General features: G+C 35.9%; 1 protein-coding gene across 2 annotated transcripts; it reads left to right on the plus strand.

Annotated features, from left to right (window-relative positions):
* The first annotated feature begins 1,652 nt into the window (after positions 1–1,652).
* On the plus strand, positions 1,653–14,446 carry ELOVL7 (ELOVL fatty acid elongase 7). Of its 2 annotated transcripts, XM_026865971.1 has the most exons (7): positions 1,653–1,849; positions 4,141–4,331; positions 6,649–6,729; positions 7,140–7,196; positions 9,005–9,110; positions 11,888–12,024; positions 13,312–14,446. In XM_026865971.1, exons 1-7 carry the CDS (start codon positions 1,786–1,788, stop codon positions 13,513–13,515), a joined length of 840 nt encoding a protein of 279 aa, XP_026721772.1. In that variant the 5' UTR covers positions 1,653–1,785; the 3' UTR covers positions 13,516–14,446. The 2 variants fall into 2 exon arrangements, with proteins under 2 accessions (XP_026721772.1, XP_026721773.1); XM_026865972.1 differs by lacking the exon at positions 4,141–4,331 and having other exon boundaries at positions 1,739–1,849.
* The last annotated feature ends 214 nt before the right edge of the window (positions 14,447–14,660 follow it).

Below are 14,660 nucleotides of genomic sequence, written 5' to 3' on the forward strand. Positions count from 1 at the left end.
GCAGGCAGATGTTCAGCCATCTCCAGGAAAGCGGGGCTCCATTACTTGTAGCAGTTACTTGGGAAGACAGATGTCCTAACTACAAACTTTTGCCCCTTCCTTCTTCTCCCAGCTTTATTTGCTCAGCATGACATCATATGGTCTGGGATATCCCTGTGGTCAGCTGTTCCAGCTGTGTCCCCTCCTGACTTTTCATGCACCCCCAGCCTAGTTGCTGATGGGGTCGAGAGATAAACAGAAAAGGTCTTGACTCTTGAGTAATCACTGCACAGCAATAAGTAAAACATCCCTGTGTTATCAGGTTTCCAGCACAAATCCAAATCATAGCACCATGCTATCTACTATAAAGAAAATTAACTCTATCCCAGCAAAAACCAGCACACATTGTAATATAAACATAGGGCATGCAAAAATGGTCAGCATAAAGGCACTGACATTGATCTGGGAAATGCTGATGCTGGAAAATGTGGACTTCAAAGAGTTTTGCAGAGAGAATATTTTCTGAACACAAAATTGATGGTAAGTTCAGATGTTCAGACACAGGACAGAAGTGCAAGCAGGAAAACAAGTGAGTACTAGAATGAGAATTGGGAAAGGGTAGATGAAGGCAAGTTTGTCTGTGTTGCATCTTGTGATGAAGGGTGGGTGTAGTGTACTCTGAAGTGCCTAAAAACTCCAGTGAAATGGCAGTGAACAGGAGGTACTTATAGAAGTGGAGAAAAGGGTGAAATTATTTTTCAGGAGTGTTAAGGTGAGGACAAATGAGAAGGTGGGAGTGGGGAGATCTGAGGAGAGAGATGCATTACCATCATGAGGGCAGAACTGTCTCTCCAAAGCTGCAGCTGGCTTAGCCTGGAGGAGATGCAGGGGGGCAGCCAGAGAAAAGGAGCTAGTTTTCAAGGTGTGCTACAGCCTGGACTAACAAAGGTGACTGCACAGGGGTATGGAGAGAAGTCGTATGGTGAAGTGAGACACCCTTCAAATGTGTTGTGATTTTTACAAAGTGTTTTCTAGGGTGAATGAGGCAAGAGAAGGGCTGGTGAGTACTTGATTTTAGAGCAAAAATTAGTATTCATATAAGCATACTTCTTTGAAAAGTTTTACATATATAAGTGGTGCTGCATGCAAATTGGATGTGCTGGATAATTTTTGTGAGTTAATGGTATTACCAGTGGTGCTGTGACACTTCACGATCCAGGTGTGGAAACAGTTGATTCATCAGAGTGTGATTTGTGTTCTAATTATAACATAGCTAATTATTGTATTTAAAAAGAGTATGCAGACATACTGGCAACTTATTTCCCTCACACCTACCTTAGAAATACTTATTCGAAAATTAAAATTTTCAACAGTACATTTTGCAAAGCAGAACTTCTTCACATATGAGTAACTTGGACTTTAGGTGGAGAGTAATAAAAATGAATTTGAACAGCTGCTCTTTATTGATATTTTCCTCTTAACTGTAATGGTTAACCACAGCATGGTTTCTTGAGATAATGCTTTATGACATGGAAGCATCTTGTTTGGTATATAGAGGTTACGAAATCATATTGTTGTGCATAACAGCTCAACTATAAATTAGCCCAAAGCATAGTGCTATGTGGTCAGCTAACACTACCTGATCTGTATTTCACATGTGCTTTGTTAGCCCTCTCTATCTTTTTTCCATTCTGTTGCCTGAAAATCTTTTCCGAAACATTTTACTGACCTTTATTTCAAAAATCCATATTTCTGTTTTGGTTTGTTTTCCTGCAGGCAGCATCATAAAATCTTAATCAAGTGAAAATGGCCATTAGCAATCTGACATCAAAGGCTGTACTACTGTATGATGAATGGATTAAAGATGCCGGTGAGTCATTTAAATCTGAAATTTACTAATTTTCAATCATTTTGGGTAGCTTTGTGTAGCTATTTTAGATGTACTGTTTATCAATTTAAAGTAGCTTTGTCTTCCTGTAAATGTTTCTGAGATTTGCCAGGTTACTTATTGACATTTTTAACTATAAAGAACAGACTAGTTTATTTTAAAAAAGGAAAAAAGCAAAATTCAGCTAGTTTACAGGTATAACCTCGGACTAAAAGTGCAGACAGCGATTCTTCTGTAAGAGCTTCTGGCTTGCCTGAATACATAGTTTATGTTTCTCCTGTGCTGCTGAACAGAAAGCTTGAACTCCTTTTAGGTACTGAAAAATGGTATTTTAGCAGTTGATTGAGCTAGCTGCATGTTGTTACTGCATTTTGCTTTTGCAAAGTGAAAGAAATAAAGAACTTGTTAAATTACAGTATCTTGAAATTAATCCTCCGGTTAATTAACTGTGACAGTTCTATTTTGAAAAGGCATGTTAGTCTCTTATTGCAAGTGGTATGTGGATATTAAACACACTTTGCTTTAATGTTGTTCTGTAGTTGTACATGCCTACCAAAAAATGACAGAACATTTCTAGTTTGAGGTTAGGACCTATCTGTCACAGTGGCATTCCTGAGTGTTCCTTACTGTGGTAGGCACATAGTGACAGGGATTAGCTAACTCCTGGAGACAATTTAAGAAGAGGTTAAGGTTTGATCACTAAAATTACTAATTTATCTTTTCCAGTACAGCTGAGAACAATTTCTCTTGTTATGTAGAACCACAGCATGCAACTGAGAAGGGATTTTTATCAGTATGACTTGCAGAGTTGAGTGGATTTGGACAGAGCTGGGTGAGGGAGCATTTCTGCTGCAGTGTCCATGACTTCAGAATTTGAGTTCCTCATCTCCCTGCCTACCAATGCTTGTATTTGGCATCTCGTAGCATGCTGTTAATGGCAGGACATGGTTTCCTCAGGACCAAGCTTGGAAGACCAATGAGAAAGTTTTGGTAGTACCAGTGCAAGGGCTGAATGCAGAAAAAGCAGTTGATTGTGAAGAGCTGGTGGTTCTCTTCTTGCTGGAGCAACACATACAAATGCCTAATGCTGTGGTTCACAACTCTTGTTGGTCTGTGGGCAGCAGCACTGGGCACGTTACAGACTGAGCAGCATTACAATGTGCTTTCCTCCTCAGTCTGTTTTAAAACTTCCAGTGACTGTAAACAACATCAGAGGGTCTCACGGGTGATAGGTTGCTTGAATGCTGTAGGTTGAAAATCACTAACGTAAGACATTTAGCCCTGAATTACAGACTTAACAAAAATTCCAGTGGTCTAATTTCATCCCCAAAATACAGCAGCAAACTGTGAAAACAGCAGTTTGAGTCAATTAAGTTTGGGGTCATTCAGAAGTGAATCTTCCAAAAGTCAGTTTACAAAAAAAAAAAAAAATTAAACCAAAACATGAAGTTCGTATCAGTTCTGCTTATGGAGAAATGTGGAAGTCTTTGAACTGGGACTTGGTGATGAACTACAGAAGGGTGCAGTGGAATCATGGTGAAGCTCAGGGAGCACCTGCCAGACTCAGCTAGGGGAAAAGGGAGTGGGGCGTGCATAGGAGGAGGACTCTCATCAATACTTCCAGGATAACTGGAGAGCAACTGGCAACATATTTACAGTTTGGAGGCTTGTAATGTGAAGTGTGTGTTTTACAGTGCTGGGAAAGTGGTGGTGTATCTGCACTGAATAGTCACAGGCCTCAGGTACTAAGCTATGAATACCAACTGATGGGACAGACTTGAAAATTCCTGTGCTTACTAAGTCTAATGCTGTACTGCTTATAAAACTCAAGGAACTCCCCTTCTGTGACTTGAACTTGTGATATAAGGTTCATGCTTTTCAAGAAGACTGAAGTCTCATGTGGTGATACAGCCTGGGTGATCTGCTTTGTGCATTGCCATCCTATGCTGCCCTCTGAACCCCATTCATGTGTGAAAACACAGACTTTTCATGAAGGAGAGCTCTAAACAGAAAATCGTGTCACTCGATTCTGTGTCTCCTATTCATTACATGTGAAGAATTGATGCAGAAAGAAGCATTGAATCCTCCAGGTGCTCTATCTTGTTACCCAGTCAGTATGGATTTGAGGTGAATAGACTCTGAAACATCATCAGTGACAGCAAAACCTAAACCATTAAGAATTATGTATCTTTCTGTAACTGTTTCAGGATTTAGTAAGAACTGTAAAGATCTGATTTCTTTTTCTTTTTTTTTTTTTACCCCCCCTCCTCTAGATCCAAGACTGGAAGGCTGGCCACTCATGTCTTCCCCTTTTCCAACAACCTTTATCATTGGAACCTACATTTATTTTGTCACGTCCTTGGGACCCAAACTCATGGAAAATAAAAAACCTTTTGAACTTAGGCAGATAATGGCATTTTATAATTTTAGTGTGGTAGCCCTCTCTTTATATATGACTTATGAAGTAAGTACTACTTTTATTTGTAATGTATTTATATAATTAATTTGTCTACTAATTTTTAAAATAAATTTATTAATATAATCCCTACTCTGAAATTCTCAAAAAACTATTGTTCTGATTGTTGTAATGATATTCCTCCAAGCAATATGCTGAAATAATTGAGCTGATACTTGAAAAAAGAGAATGTCATACCTCAGAAAATTTAAATTATTTTATGTGTCATTATATATAATTTAAAAAATTAACAATTCTTATAATATTTAATTTCCTTGGGCTGTAGCAGGTAAAGCAGACTACATGTTTTTTCTTAGTCTGTTGTAATTGTTTCTGTCCTACTATGTGATAATCAACACTGATGTTTCAAACACTGTATAGAGTGTGTTTACTATGGAAAAATCTTCATTAGACCTGCCTTTTAAATGACAGAAGTTAACAAAATCTACGTTGGAGATCGTCATCCTCTAAAAAACCCAAAACAAAACCAATGAAAAACCTAACAAAACCCAAAAAATCGTTAGCACTGTTTGTTTTTTTTTTTTTTTTCCACCCAACCCCAAAATAGCAAATACTCTTTCTCTCAAAAGGTATGTTAAGATTTTGCTGGAGTTTGTAGCTAATGTTAGACTTTAAGGCTGGAAGACCTGATTTTTATAGTGTTATAGGTTGAATGACCTAAAAACCTTAACAGTCTGTAGTGGTATAGACTATGTAGAAGCTTTAATTTAGAACCTTAAAACTTAAGATAGCTAATGTCTGAGTTTTCTGTGTTTTGGGTTTTTTTCTTTTTTTGGTTGGTTGTTGGGGTTTTTTTTTTTTTTGGTTCATTGGTTTTTAAAGTGTAGCCATTTAACAATAGTAATGTGTGAAAGATAGCCTTATACATTTGCTTGGTGAAGCCCACTATGCTAGCACTGACCCTCTTTGTGTTAAATCTGTCTATATGGCTATTTCAGATTTGGCGAACTGCTAATGAAAAGTTATCAGATTATTGTGCCAAATTGTCAGGATACCTTTCTGTTAGCTCAATTTGCATAAATTTCATCATGAGATAGTGAACTGCTTGTCATTTCTTCTAACAGCGCTCTAAAGGCAAAGCAGCTATTTTGTCATGACTGTTGTGTGGAAAGTGGTGGACAAGACGAACACATTTGCTATTTAGACTTTGTTTTGAAAAATCACCAAACTCCCTTGATGCCCAGTTTGGATTTGGTTATAACCCTCAGAAACAAAAAACAATATTAAACTTTTATTAGTGTCTGACACTAACACAGTATTCAATTAACCTGCTGTCAAGAATTCCATGTTACAATTTTGTGAAAGAATGCATGGATAGAGTGTAACAGATTGAATTTCTGCTATTGTCTGTTGGTCAGCAAAAAGCTGATTCTTTTCCTCTTTGGAACCAAGCCATTTGGTGGGTGTTTTAGTATTGTGCTGTCTTGATGTTGTTTCAAATCTTGTTTTATTTAAGCAACTGATTCTTTTAGGAAGTTAAATGGACTAAACCCCTCCATCTTTTAAGAGAGCTGAACCTCCTATCGTGCATGAGTGGATGATGATCAATGGATGAGAAGCACTTTATAAACAGATATAAGATACAGTAGTCCTAGTAGCTGGCAGGGAAATGAGACAAGTATAATATTAACAATATTGCTCTTGTTCAAGCTATAATGTATTCGAAGAGAAAAGGTTAAATTATATTTGTTATGTGCAGTTCTTTGGTGGTATATGTGCTCTCAATTGTAAAACCCTAACTTTTCATGCTGGTATCAGTGAAAGGCTAATTCAACCATGCAGTTTAAGCAAAATTTTAGAAACAATGATAACTGAAAATACAGTGCATATTGATTTGTTCCTTGTCTCCAATGATATTAAGCCATATGTTTCTGTTGTGCTGGTTTTCTTTCAGTATTAAGATGCTGTGCTGGTTTCTTTTCAGTATTAAGATCGTTGGCTGTGATAGCAACTTTTAAAATTTCAGAATGTTTGTTTTTATGGTCTGATTTTCTCAGTAAAATGCCTTTTTAATTCTGGTTTTGAGATGCAGCTGTTTCTCCTCTTCGGTTACTAATGCTGCAATAATAGTTGTAAGAAGAAAGTTCCTGTCTATAGGTGTAGTCCTGGAATTAGAAATTCATTAATCTGCAATAGCAAAGGATTTCATGGTAGCTAGACCACATGATTGACGAGATTGCTGATTTAACAAGTTTTTAATATTGTTTCCCCTTCCTGCTTAGTGATTGCAATAGTAATCCGAAATTAATGAATTTTTCAAAAGACACGAAGTAAGTCTTTGCCTTTTCCCTTTTCTTTGCTTCAGTTTCTTATGTCAGGTTGGGCCACAGGGTACTCATTCCGGTGCGATATTGTTGACTACTCGAGGTCACCTACAGCTCTAAGAGTAAGTTGCCAAGCACAAAGCTAAATTGTTATGCCACACTGACTTTATTCTTATAAATGCTTTTTGAACAACCAAATGCACTGTTGTAGAGTGGAATGCACTAAATGGAAATGCCCTCTTTCATAATGTGGTGCATGAGTTAGCTGGTTGGTGGTTTGGGAGAAAGGAAGAGGCAACGTATTTGTTAGCTTGTTCTTCTTGGTTTTAAAATTCCTTCAGGATTAAAAATTGGTGTTTGTTTTTAAAGAAAAACCAAACAGACTATACATTTAAATATTTTTGCCAACTTTATGACACCACTTACTTGTCCTAATACTTTCCTTTATTTAGTCACTTATTTTTCCTGCAGCTACTTAGTCTTATTTATGACTACTATGATTAGACAATTTCTGTTTTTTTTTCTCTTGCAGATGGTACGAACTTGTTGGCTTTACTACTTTTCCAAGTTCATTGAATTATTAGACACTGTAAGTATTTGTAGCCTAATAAAAGAAGTACAGATATTTCCTTTTCACAATAGAGGAACTGGTGCTGTTGGGGACTGGGGACATAAATGGCTTTTTAGTTAGTTCTTCTGCCTTCCATTATTGAAATACCATCAAGGTGTTTACTCTTATTATCTCTGCTCATCTTATTGTTTTATTACACTGTTGTTCCTTGGTTATCAGGAAAATTTTTAATGAGGGAACACACCTTTAAAGATTTAGGAAGCCCTGATAACTTGTCTCTTTAACAGCTGAATACACTACCCTGTTGTGCTATGGCAATATTGTCTCAACACTGCAGACGATAAACAGTGTTGATCATGCTGAATTTTTTCCACATCATCTTCAAATTTTATTTTCCACGTTCTCAACATTTGCATCAGTAGCTCTGAATACAGCGTAACTTGCCATACCTACCTGCTCTAAATTCCTGTGTATGTTTTGAGGGTCATAACTTTAGATGTGCTTGATATCAGGCTGTCACTCTAACCTGTTTCAAAGAAAGTCTGAGCATCAATGCACTGAAGCAGAGTGCAGACCTTACTCACCACCAGCAGCCATCTGCCTTACCTTCTTCCTGAGACTGACACCTAGTAGGATTGATTTAGCTATTTTCAAACCAGCTTCTGAGTGTTGGAACCAGCTGCAATATCATTTGCCCTGTTATGTGGAGCACTATAGTGATGATTCAGGATCTGACTCATGAGCAGTTAGGATGTTCTACACCCTGGGAGCAAAGTTAGCCATCTGACTTTCATCTCCAAATGCCCATGATTCAGCACTGGAAGATCTTACTGACTGAGCCAAATGGAATGGTAATGGAAGGGCCAGGAATGCTAAAACTGGAAAAGCCTGACAAGTTTAGTCCTCTATTTACCTTCATTATCCACTGGTTAGTCTGCTCATTTTTAATTAGTCCTGGGACTGAAAAATTAAAAAATTAAAAAACAAAACAAAACAAAAGGTTTGTTTGAATCTGCCCAATCAGGTACCTGTTTCTCAGCAGCTTTTTGGTTTTATTGTGGAAGTAATTTTTTAACTGTCTTTAAGTAAACTTGCCAAATGTTTTCCCTGGCACATCAGACTTCTTTTCTTCTGTGTTCATTTGCTCACCATTTGATACTACCCTTTGCATGACCTTACTTCTCCTTACAGAGTTTTCTTGCTCTTAAGACTTCCCTTAACAGTACCCTTGATATCTGTCCTTTAAAATGTGGCTTGTCAATATTGATTAAGAATACGTACATATATTTTGTTCAATTCTGCCTTTTCCAGAGAATGCTAAGTCAGTGATATATATATATATATATATATATATATATTTATATATATGTGTGTGTGTGTGTGTAAAGTGCTATTTATGTAACTTACTATTTTCTACTGTCTCTATCTGTTGCTCATCTTTTGGTTCATTTTCTCAAATGGCCTTGCATTAGTAGTTCAGGGAACTTAAAATCTGATGCTTCTAGATACTTCTCAATCCAAGCAAGTCCATTTTATGCTGTCTGTTGCACATGCAGGTGATGGCTCAACCTTGGACATCTGCTTTCAGAGCTTGCCCTGGCTTTTCAGACTCTACAGGTGGAGTTTGCATACTGGCTTAATTTTTTTTTTAAAACTAGCCTGCATATCCAGAGCCTGTTTTGCTTCTCCCAAGACTGCAACTGTGAAAAATCTTTAAACGTATAGTAGTGAGCAACCAGTGAGAAAACTGATGCATACAGTTTTCTGTAAGTATGCTGGGCTTAATTATCTCCTGTAACATTCTGTTCATTAAAAATCTGTTTCAGATATTTTTTGTGCTGCGTAAGAAAAACAACCAAGTTACATTCCTGCATGTCTTTCATCATTCCATCATGCCATGGACCTGGTGGTTTGGAGTCAAATTTGCTGCAGGTAGTGGGGAGAGAGTTTAAGTTGTACCTGTCTTCTGGTAGTAAAAGTTAATTATGCTAGACAGAAATAGACCAGAATTAAAAACCTTGCAAACATCAGTGTTTTTAAATTTAGATGTCTGCAGTATTTCATGGAACGTCTGAGATCATAATTATTTAAATGGGTGGGGAGTACTCATCTTTCCTATTTAACAGCATTTCATGCAGTGTTGGTTTCTCATGGCGTGGGAAGGTGCAGAGGAGAGAACTGTATATAAGCAGAGCATTATTACATGAAAAAGAAATGTGACTGCAAAGTCAGAAATGCTAGGAGAGACGTATGAGGTAGATAACTGTTGAAACTACTTCAAAGCCATTTGTCCCCCTGAAATGTAAGAAGTGAGTTGGATGGGAGGACTGTGTTCTCTTTTTTTCTCATCTGTTTAAGAAATTATTCAGGCTTTGATGCAGTTTTTTTTACTGGCTTTAGGTAGCATAATTGGGGTTTATTTACATTTAACACTTTGGCTTTCACAAAATGACAGAAATATTTTTCTGGACTTTACTTATTACAGAAACTTATTTGAATTGTACTGAATTGAAAGTCTTTGTCCACTTATAGCTTACCTTCACTTTCTCCTTTCCTGTTCTATGTGTCTGTGCATGCATCTTCCTATGATACATTATTAGTGTGCGCCACTAATAAATATAGCTTGCCATGAGAATAGTCTGGTAAACACAGAGTGGAGAAATTAAGTCTTTTAGTAGTCCATCTCTAGGAGGTATGTGAGGTTGTTTCTACTGAAAAATAGGAGGTTTTGCCCATGTTTCTTCGCTCATGTTCTCTGGCATGTTGTTTTTTTTTTTTTTCTCTCAGAAAATCAGTGATGAATAGATGAAGAGAACCACTGCTTATTAAATCTGATCTTTTAATATCTGTTTATGAATACAAAGCAGGCCAGAAAATTTGTAAGTGGGATATTTTGAACATGTGCAGTGTGCAGATTTTCCTAGTATATAAAAGGATATAATTCTGCTGTATTTGTTGAGTTTCTGTTACTAGGAAGCTGATACCTTAATTGTCTTTATCAAATGTTCCTGAGTAACTGGTATTTTAAGTTGATGATGAAATTGTGAATAGCTTTCTCAGCATACATTTCAGTGTGTTTATAGATCTGGAAAAAAAAAAAAAATCAACCCAAAACCCAGCAACTAACAGTCCCTCCTTTTCAACCTTGAAAAGTTTCCATTTATAGGTGATTAACTTTCTGCATTTTATCTGGACTTCAGATCAGTATACCAGCTACAGGCTTCTGATTTTTGCATCAGATTCAAATTTCCCATGTGATAATTTCACAAATGCTTTCAGCAAAGTGTGCAAGAACTGGTTTGTCCTCTGCTAATAATAGTTCCTCATACTCATGCAGAGCTGTGTGTATTCCTACAACTCTATTGCTTATCTTTATACTAATCTTTCCAAATATTGTTCTGTGTGATAGCTTCATTTTTTTTTCCGAGCACTTCAGTCCTGCTGCTGATTACCTTCTATTCAGTTTCATCACTGTGTGTCCTTCTGAAGAGTGACATTGATCAAGTCTTCAACCTGTTTGTAAAAAACCAATGGGTTTGAATGGAGATACTGATTCTTCTCTTTATCTGTTATAAACAGGGAAATGGTGCTTATGTATGTTGTTGCTTTTTGGAGTATAGTTTTGTACTGTTGATTAGGTTTTTTTCTCTGCTTTAAGTATTTATTTTTTCTTCTGAATATTCACTGTACAAGCCAAAAAAAAGTATGTATGTTTGAACTGTAAGAACACTCAACTTATTTTTAAAAATATAAATAGCTAAGTTTCAAAGAAAGTTTGCGATCACAGTTGGAGGTGTTATGATCTATCAAGCTGGAAGATTAGTGTGAGCTACTAAAGTCACAAAATATATTTTATATTTAATTTGATTAAATCAATGGAAAATTAGCTTTTTCCCCCTCACTAAATGTCTGCTTTTATGTAATTTTGTTTTCTTCCTGATGCTCAGTATTTTTATGTTTATATTTCTCTTAAAAATACTTTGCTGTCTGCCACTTCTTGGATCATTTTACCTATAATTACTTGTGTTCATTAAAATTACTTCATCTAAGTCCACAGTTGATCCAATAGAAAAGGAAGTAATTTCCTTACTTGGTTTGTGAAATGTTCCTATTTCACTAGCTTAAGTCATGATTTTGCCCGAAATGGGGCTACTTGGCGTTAAATTTCATTCTCACTGTAAGAATGCTTTTGAGATGGACAATGGATTCATGAGACACTCATTTAGGTAATGATTCCAAAAACTTACTGTCTAAAACTGTGATTCTTTCCCTGGGAATCTGGAAATCTGTGTTGGGGAGAGAATTATTATTTATCCTCCAGAACATCACAAAGTTCAGCATTATGTCTAGAAAAGAGATGTAAAACAGGAGAAATACTGTTCCTACTAATTATCTGCATCTCCATCATTTATATGTTTGAATTAAAAATATTAAAAAGTGAACCAAAGAACAAAAAATTCATTTAAAACCTTTTACAGATTATTAGATCAGCTAAGCTTTATAGCTGTTTTGGAAATGCTTAGATAAGTCTTTTCTGAGAAAGAAATCAGAATCAGTGGTCTGTAGGTTTTGTGTTGTTGTGTTTTTTTGTTTTTTTTTTTTGTTTTTTTGTTTTTTTCTAACCTGACTCAGAACAAAGTACTAGGACCTGAGATGGCTTTTACATACCTGATGCAATAATACTACTACTATATTTTGGTTTTCTACAGGTGGTTTAGGAACATTTCATGCTTTGCTGAACTGTATTGTCCATGTTGTCATGTACACTTATTATGGAATCTGTTCTTTGGGACCAGCCTATCATAAATATTTATGGTGGAAAAAATACATGACAACTATACAACTTGTGAGTAACTTTCTTTTTGACATAAACACCTCTCAAAGCTAATTGTGGCTAACTGTAAATGCAGTACATTTGTACTTTTAATTATGTTCATGTGTGTAGCTTACAGTTGGTACAAAGTTTACTCATGTTTTAATTGAGTAAAACAAAAGTCATGAGCTCCCCTCAGTTACATATTTAATCTGCTGACTTCAGCATTCACTATAATCGCACATCCAGACACATGATCTTTACAGTTATACAGTACTTGATAAATATATTTACAAAACTCATTGCCTGTGTAAAAATGATTAGAATGTAAGTTTACACCAAGAAAACATAATTAATGTACAGAATACACATGGGACTAGTACTGAGGAAAGGAAGTAAAGTCTTTCTTTAGAATTTCAGGTGTGCTCTTTCACAGGAAATGTTTATGTTTAGAGATTTCACCTCTCTAACTCAGAGCATTAAAAACCACTCTTGCAGTAATTACATTAAGTGTTTTATCAACCTTAGATCACTTTCAAAAGGTTAATGCTCCAGGTGCTTTTCATGCCCAGTTTTTTAATAGCCGAATTTTCAAAATTCAGCTTCTGGCTAAACAATTAGCTTGGCCTGAGCAAGTATGCTGATGGAAGATGGAAAGGAGCAGGGAGAAGCAGCCATGGCTGTCTGCTTGCACCAGGTTTGGCATTAATAGAATAATTCACAAAACCATGTGTAATTCTAAACAAATTAGTTTGCATATTTGTAACTTACTTAGTCTTTTGTCTTGGAGGCACTAGCAGTGGATTATTAACTTGGAGTTCATGTGGAAATTTTTTCTTTTAAATCTTCCATTAAATTTTTTTGGGGGGGGGGGACCTGCAGGCCTCTATGTCACATGCTAGTGTGAAATGAAGGTGGGAATTCATATTCACCAACCATGTAATGGTTACTTTTTTTGGTTTTTTTTCTGGCTAATTTTTCTAAAGGAGCCTCCCATTTGTCACTGGTCAAACACTGACTGCCTCCTCCTTTATTCTCTGAACTGGCCAATGCAGACTCCCATTGTCCTAGTATGGGATTCTCAAGTGCTGCTTGTAATTCAGTTCATCCCAGGACTTTCCTTTCTTTACTCCATGAACATGTTTTTCAGTGGAGTAAGGTTTTGGGTGAGGAGCATTAAAAAGGTGCATCTCTGTAATTTTAAAAAGACCCCTCCCTTCTGTTTTTCTATTTACAAGTTATGCTGAATCTTTCTAAACTCCTGTGTTCAGTTTGTCATTTATTTAAAAAATATTTCTTTTCTTCACCTTTTTTCTCCAGGTCCAGTTTATTATGATTACAGTCCATATAGGACAAATCTACATCATGGATGATTGTCCGTACCAGTATCCAATTTTCATGTTTATTATTTGGCTATATGGCTCTATGTTTTTAGTCTTGTTCCTCCACTTCTGGTACCACGCTTACACAAAGGGACAAAGACTACCAAAGATGGCAAGAAATGGGATCAGCAAAGATCAGTGAATAAAATTCTTGTCTCTAAAACCAAAAAATGTATATGTCAAAGTGAAAACTTGCACTACTTGACAATCAAGATATTTAGGTGCACACACTACATGATGTACATTTGGTATGTTTTCTTCCAAAACAGAATTTGTATTTTTAGCATAAGTTATTTGAGATTCAGAATTTGGGGGAACAAGGAAGCAGCATTGATCAGTGATTTAAAAAAAAAGGCATTTTTTCAACAACTTGTTCATGTCTGTTCTATAAGAAGTCAAAGGATAGATGATCTCTAGAAGATGCATGAAAATAAAGATACTCACTGGGAAAATATGTATGATGAGTAGTGAGTAGTCTGAACACCGAGGGGGGAAAAAATTACTTCACCTTAAATGTTGTAAGTTGCTGAGACTGTCAGTTGCATTTTATTGAAAGAATGAATCTTCAGTAAGTACTGTTTATGGAATCTAAAGCTTATTAATATAGTTAATACAGAAACATTATTACATGTGTTTACAAACTATATTACTTTAAAGAAAGGAATGTATGTTAATCTGTCAAGGTATGGTGTTTCATCAAAGATCACAGATTTTTGGATATACTTTTACTAAGATAACTTCATTTCATGTTCTACTCACTTGAACATTATTCTAAATGTCAGTAACCTACTGATTTGGGGATAATCTTAACTCTCTTGTAGCATAATGATCAAAATGACTGTAGCCTAATATACTTATTATTCAATGTATCTATGGTTATATTTTGTTATTGGTAGCCTAGGCTGTTTAGGAAGGAAAAAAAAAAAAATCTTGTAATTTAATAGTCAAAATCTTAGTCCTCAGGTTTAAAAAAAATATTTTTTGATTGAAGCCTATATGTCACCTAGCATGATTGTACTGTACTCTGTTTTCTTCTGTTTCCATTATCTACTGAAATACATGGCTAGAAAGATTTTCTGTTGTTTTTTTTTTTTTTTTTCATTATTATTATTGTTGTTTTCAACAACTCAAGGTTAAAGTTTCTCCATTAATAGCACCACTTACATTGTCCTGAACTAGGCAAAAATATATGTACCATTTTGAGCTGTTGAGTGGGGCAAGACTCCAGTCCATGTAGTTTTCCAGTATGTTCTTTTCCATGGTTAGGCAGATCATTAGGGTCACACA

Source organism: Athene cunicularia, assembly GCF_003259725.1.
Source record: "Athene cunicularia isolate RWA chromosome Z unlocalized genomic scaffold, athCun1 chrZ_part1, whole genome shotgun sequence".
NCBI classification, from domain to species: domain Eukaryota; kingdom Metazoa; phylum Chordata; class Aves; order Strigiformes; family Strigidae; genus Athene; species Athene cunicularia.

Bases quoted from the DNA above. Each gene is read 5' to 3' on its own strand.
- ELOVL7 (XM_026865971.1), top strand. From the start codon at position 1,786: ATGGCCATTAGCAATCTGACATCAAAGGCTGTACTACTGTATGATGAA. The intron at 1,850-4,140 runs GTGAGTCATTTA...CCCCTCCTCTAG, and splicing joins TGAATGGATTAAAGATGCCG to ATCCAAGACTGGAAGGCTGG. The intron at 4,332-6,648 runs GTAAGTACTACT...TCTTTGCTTCAG, and splicing joins CTTTATATATGACTTATGAA to TTTCTTATGTCAGGTTGGGC.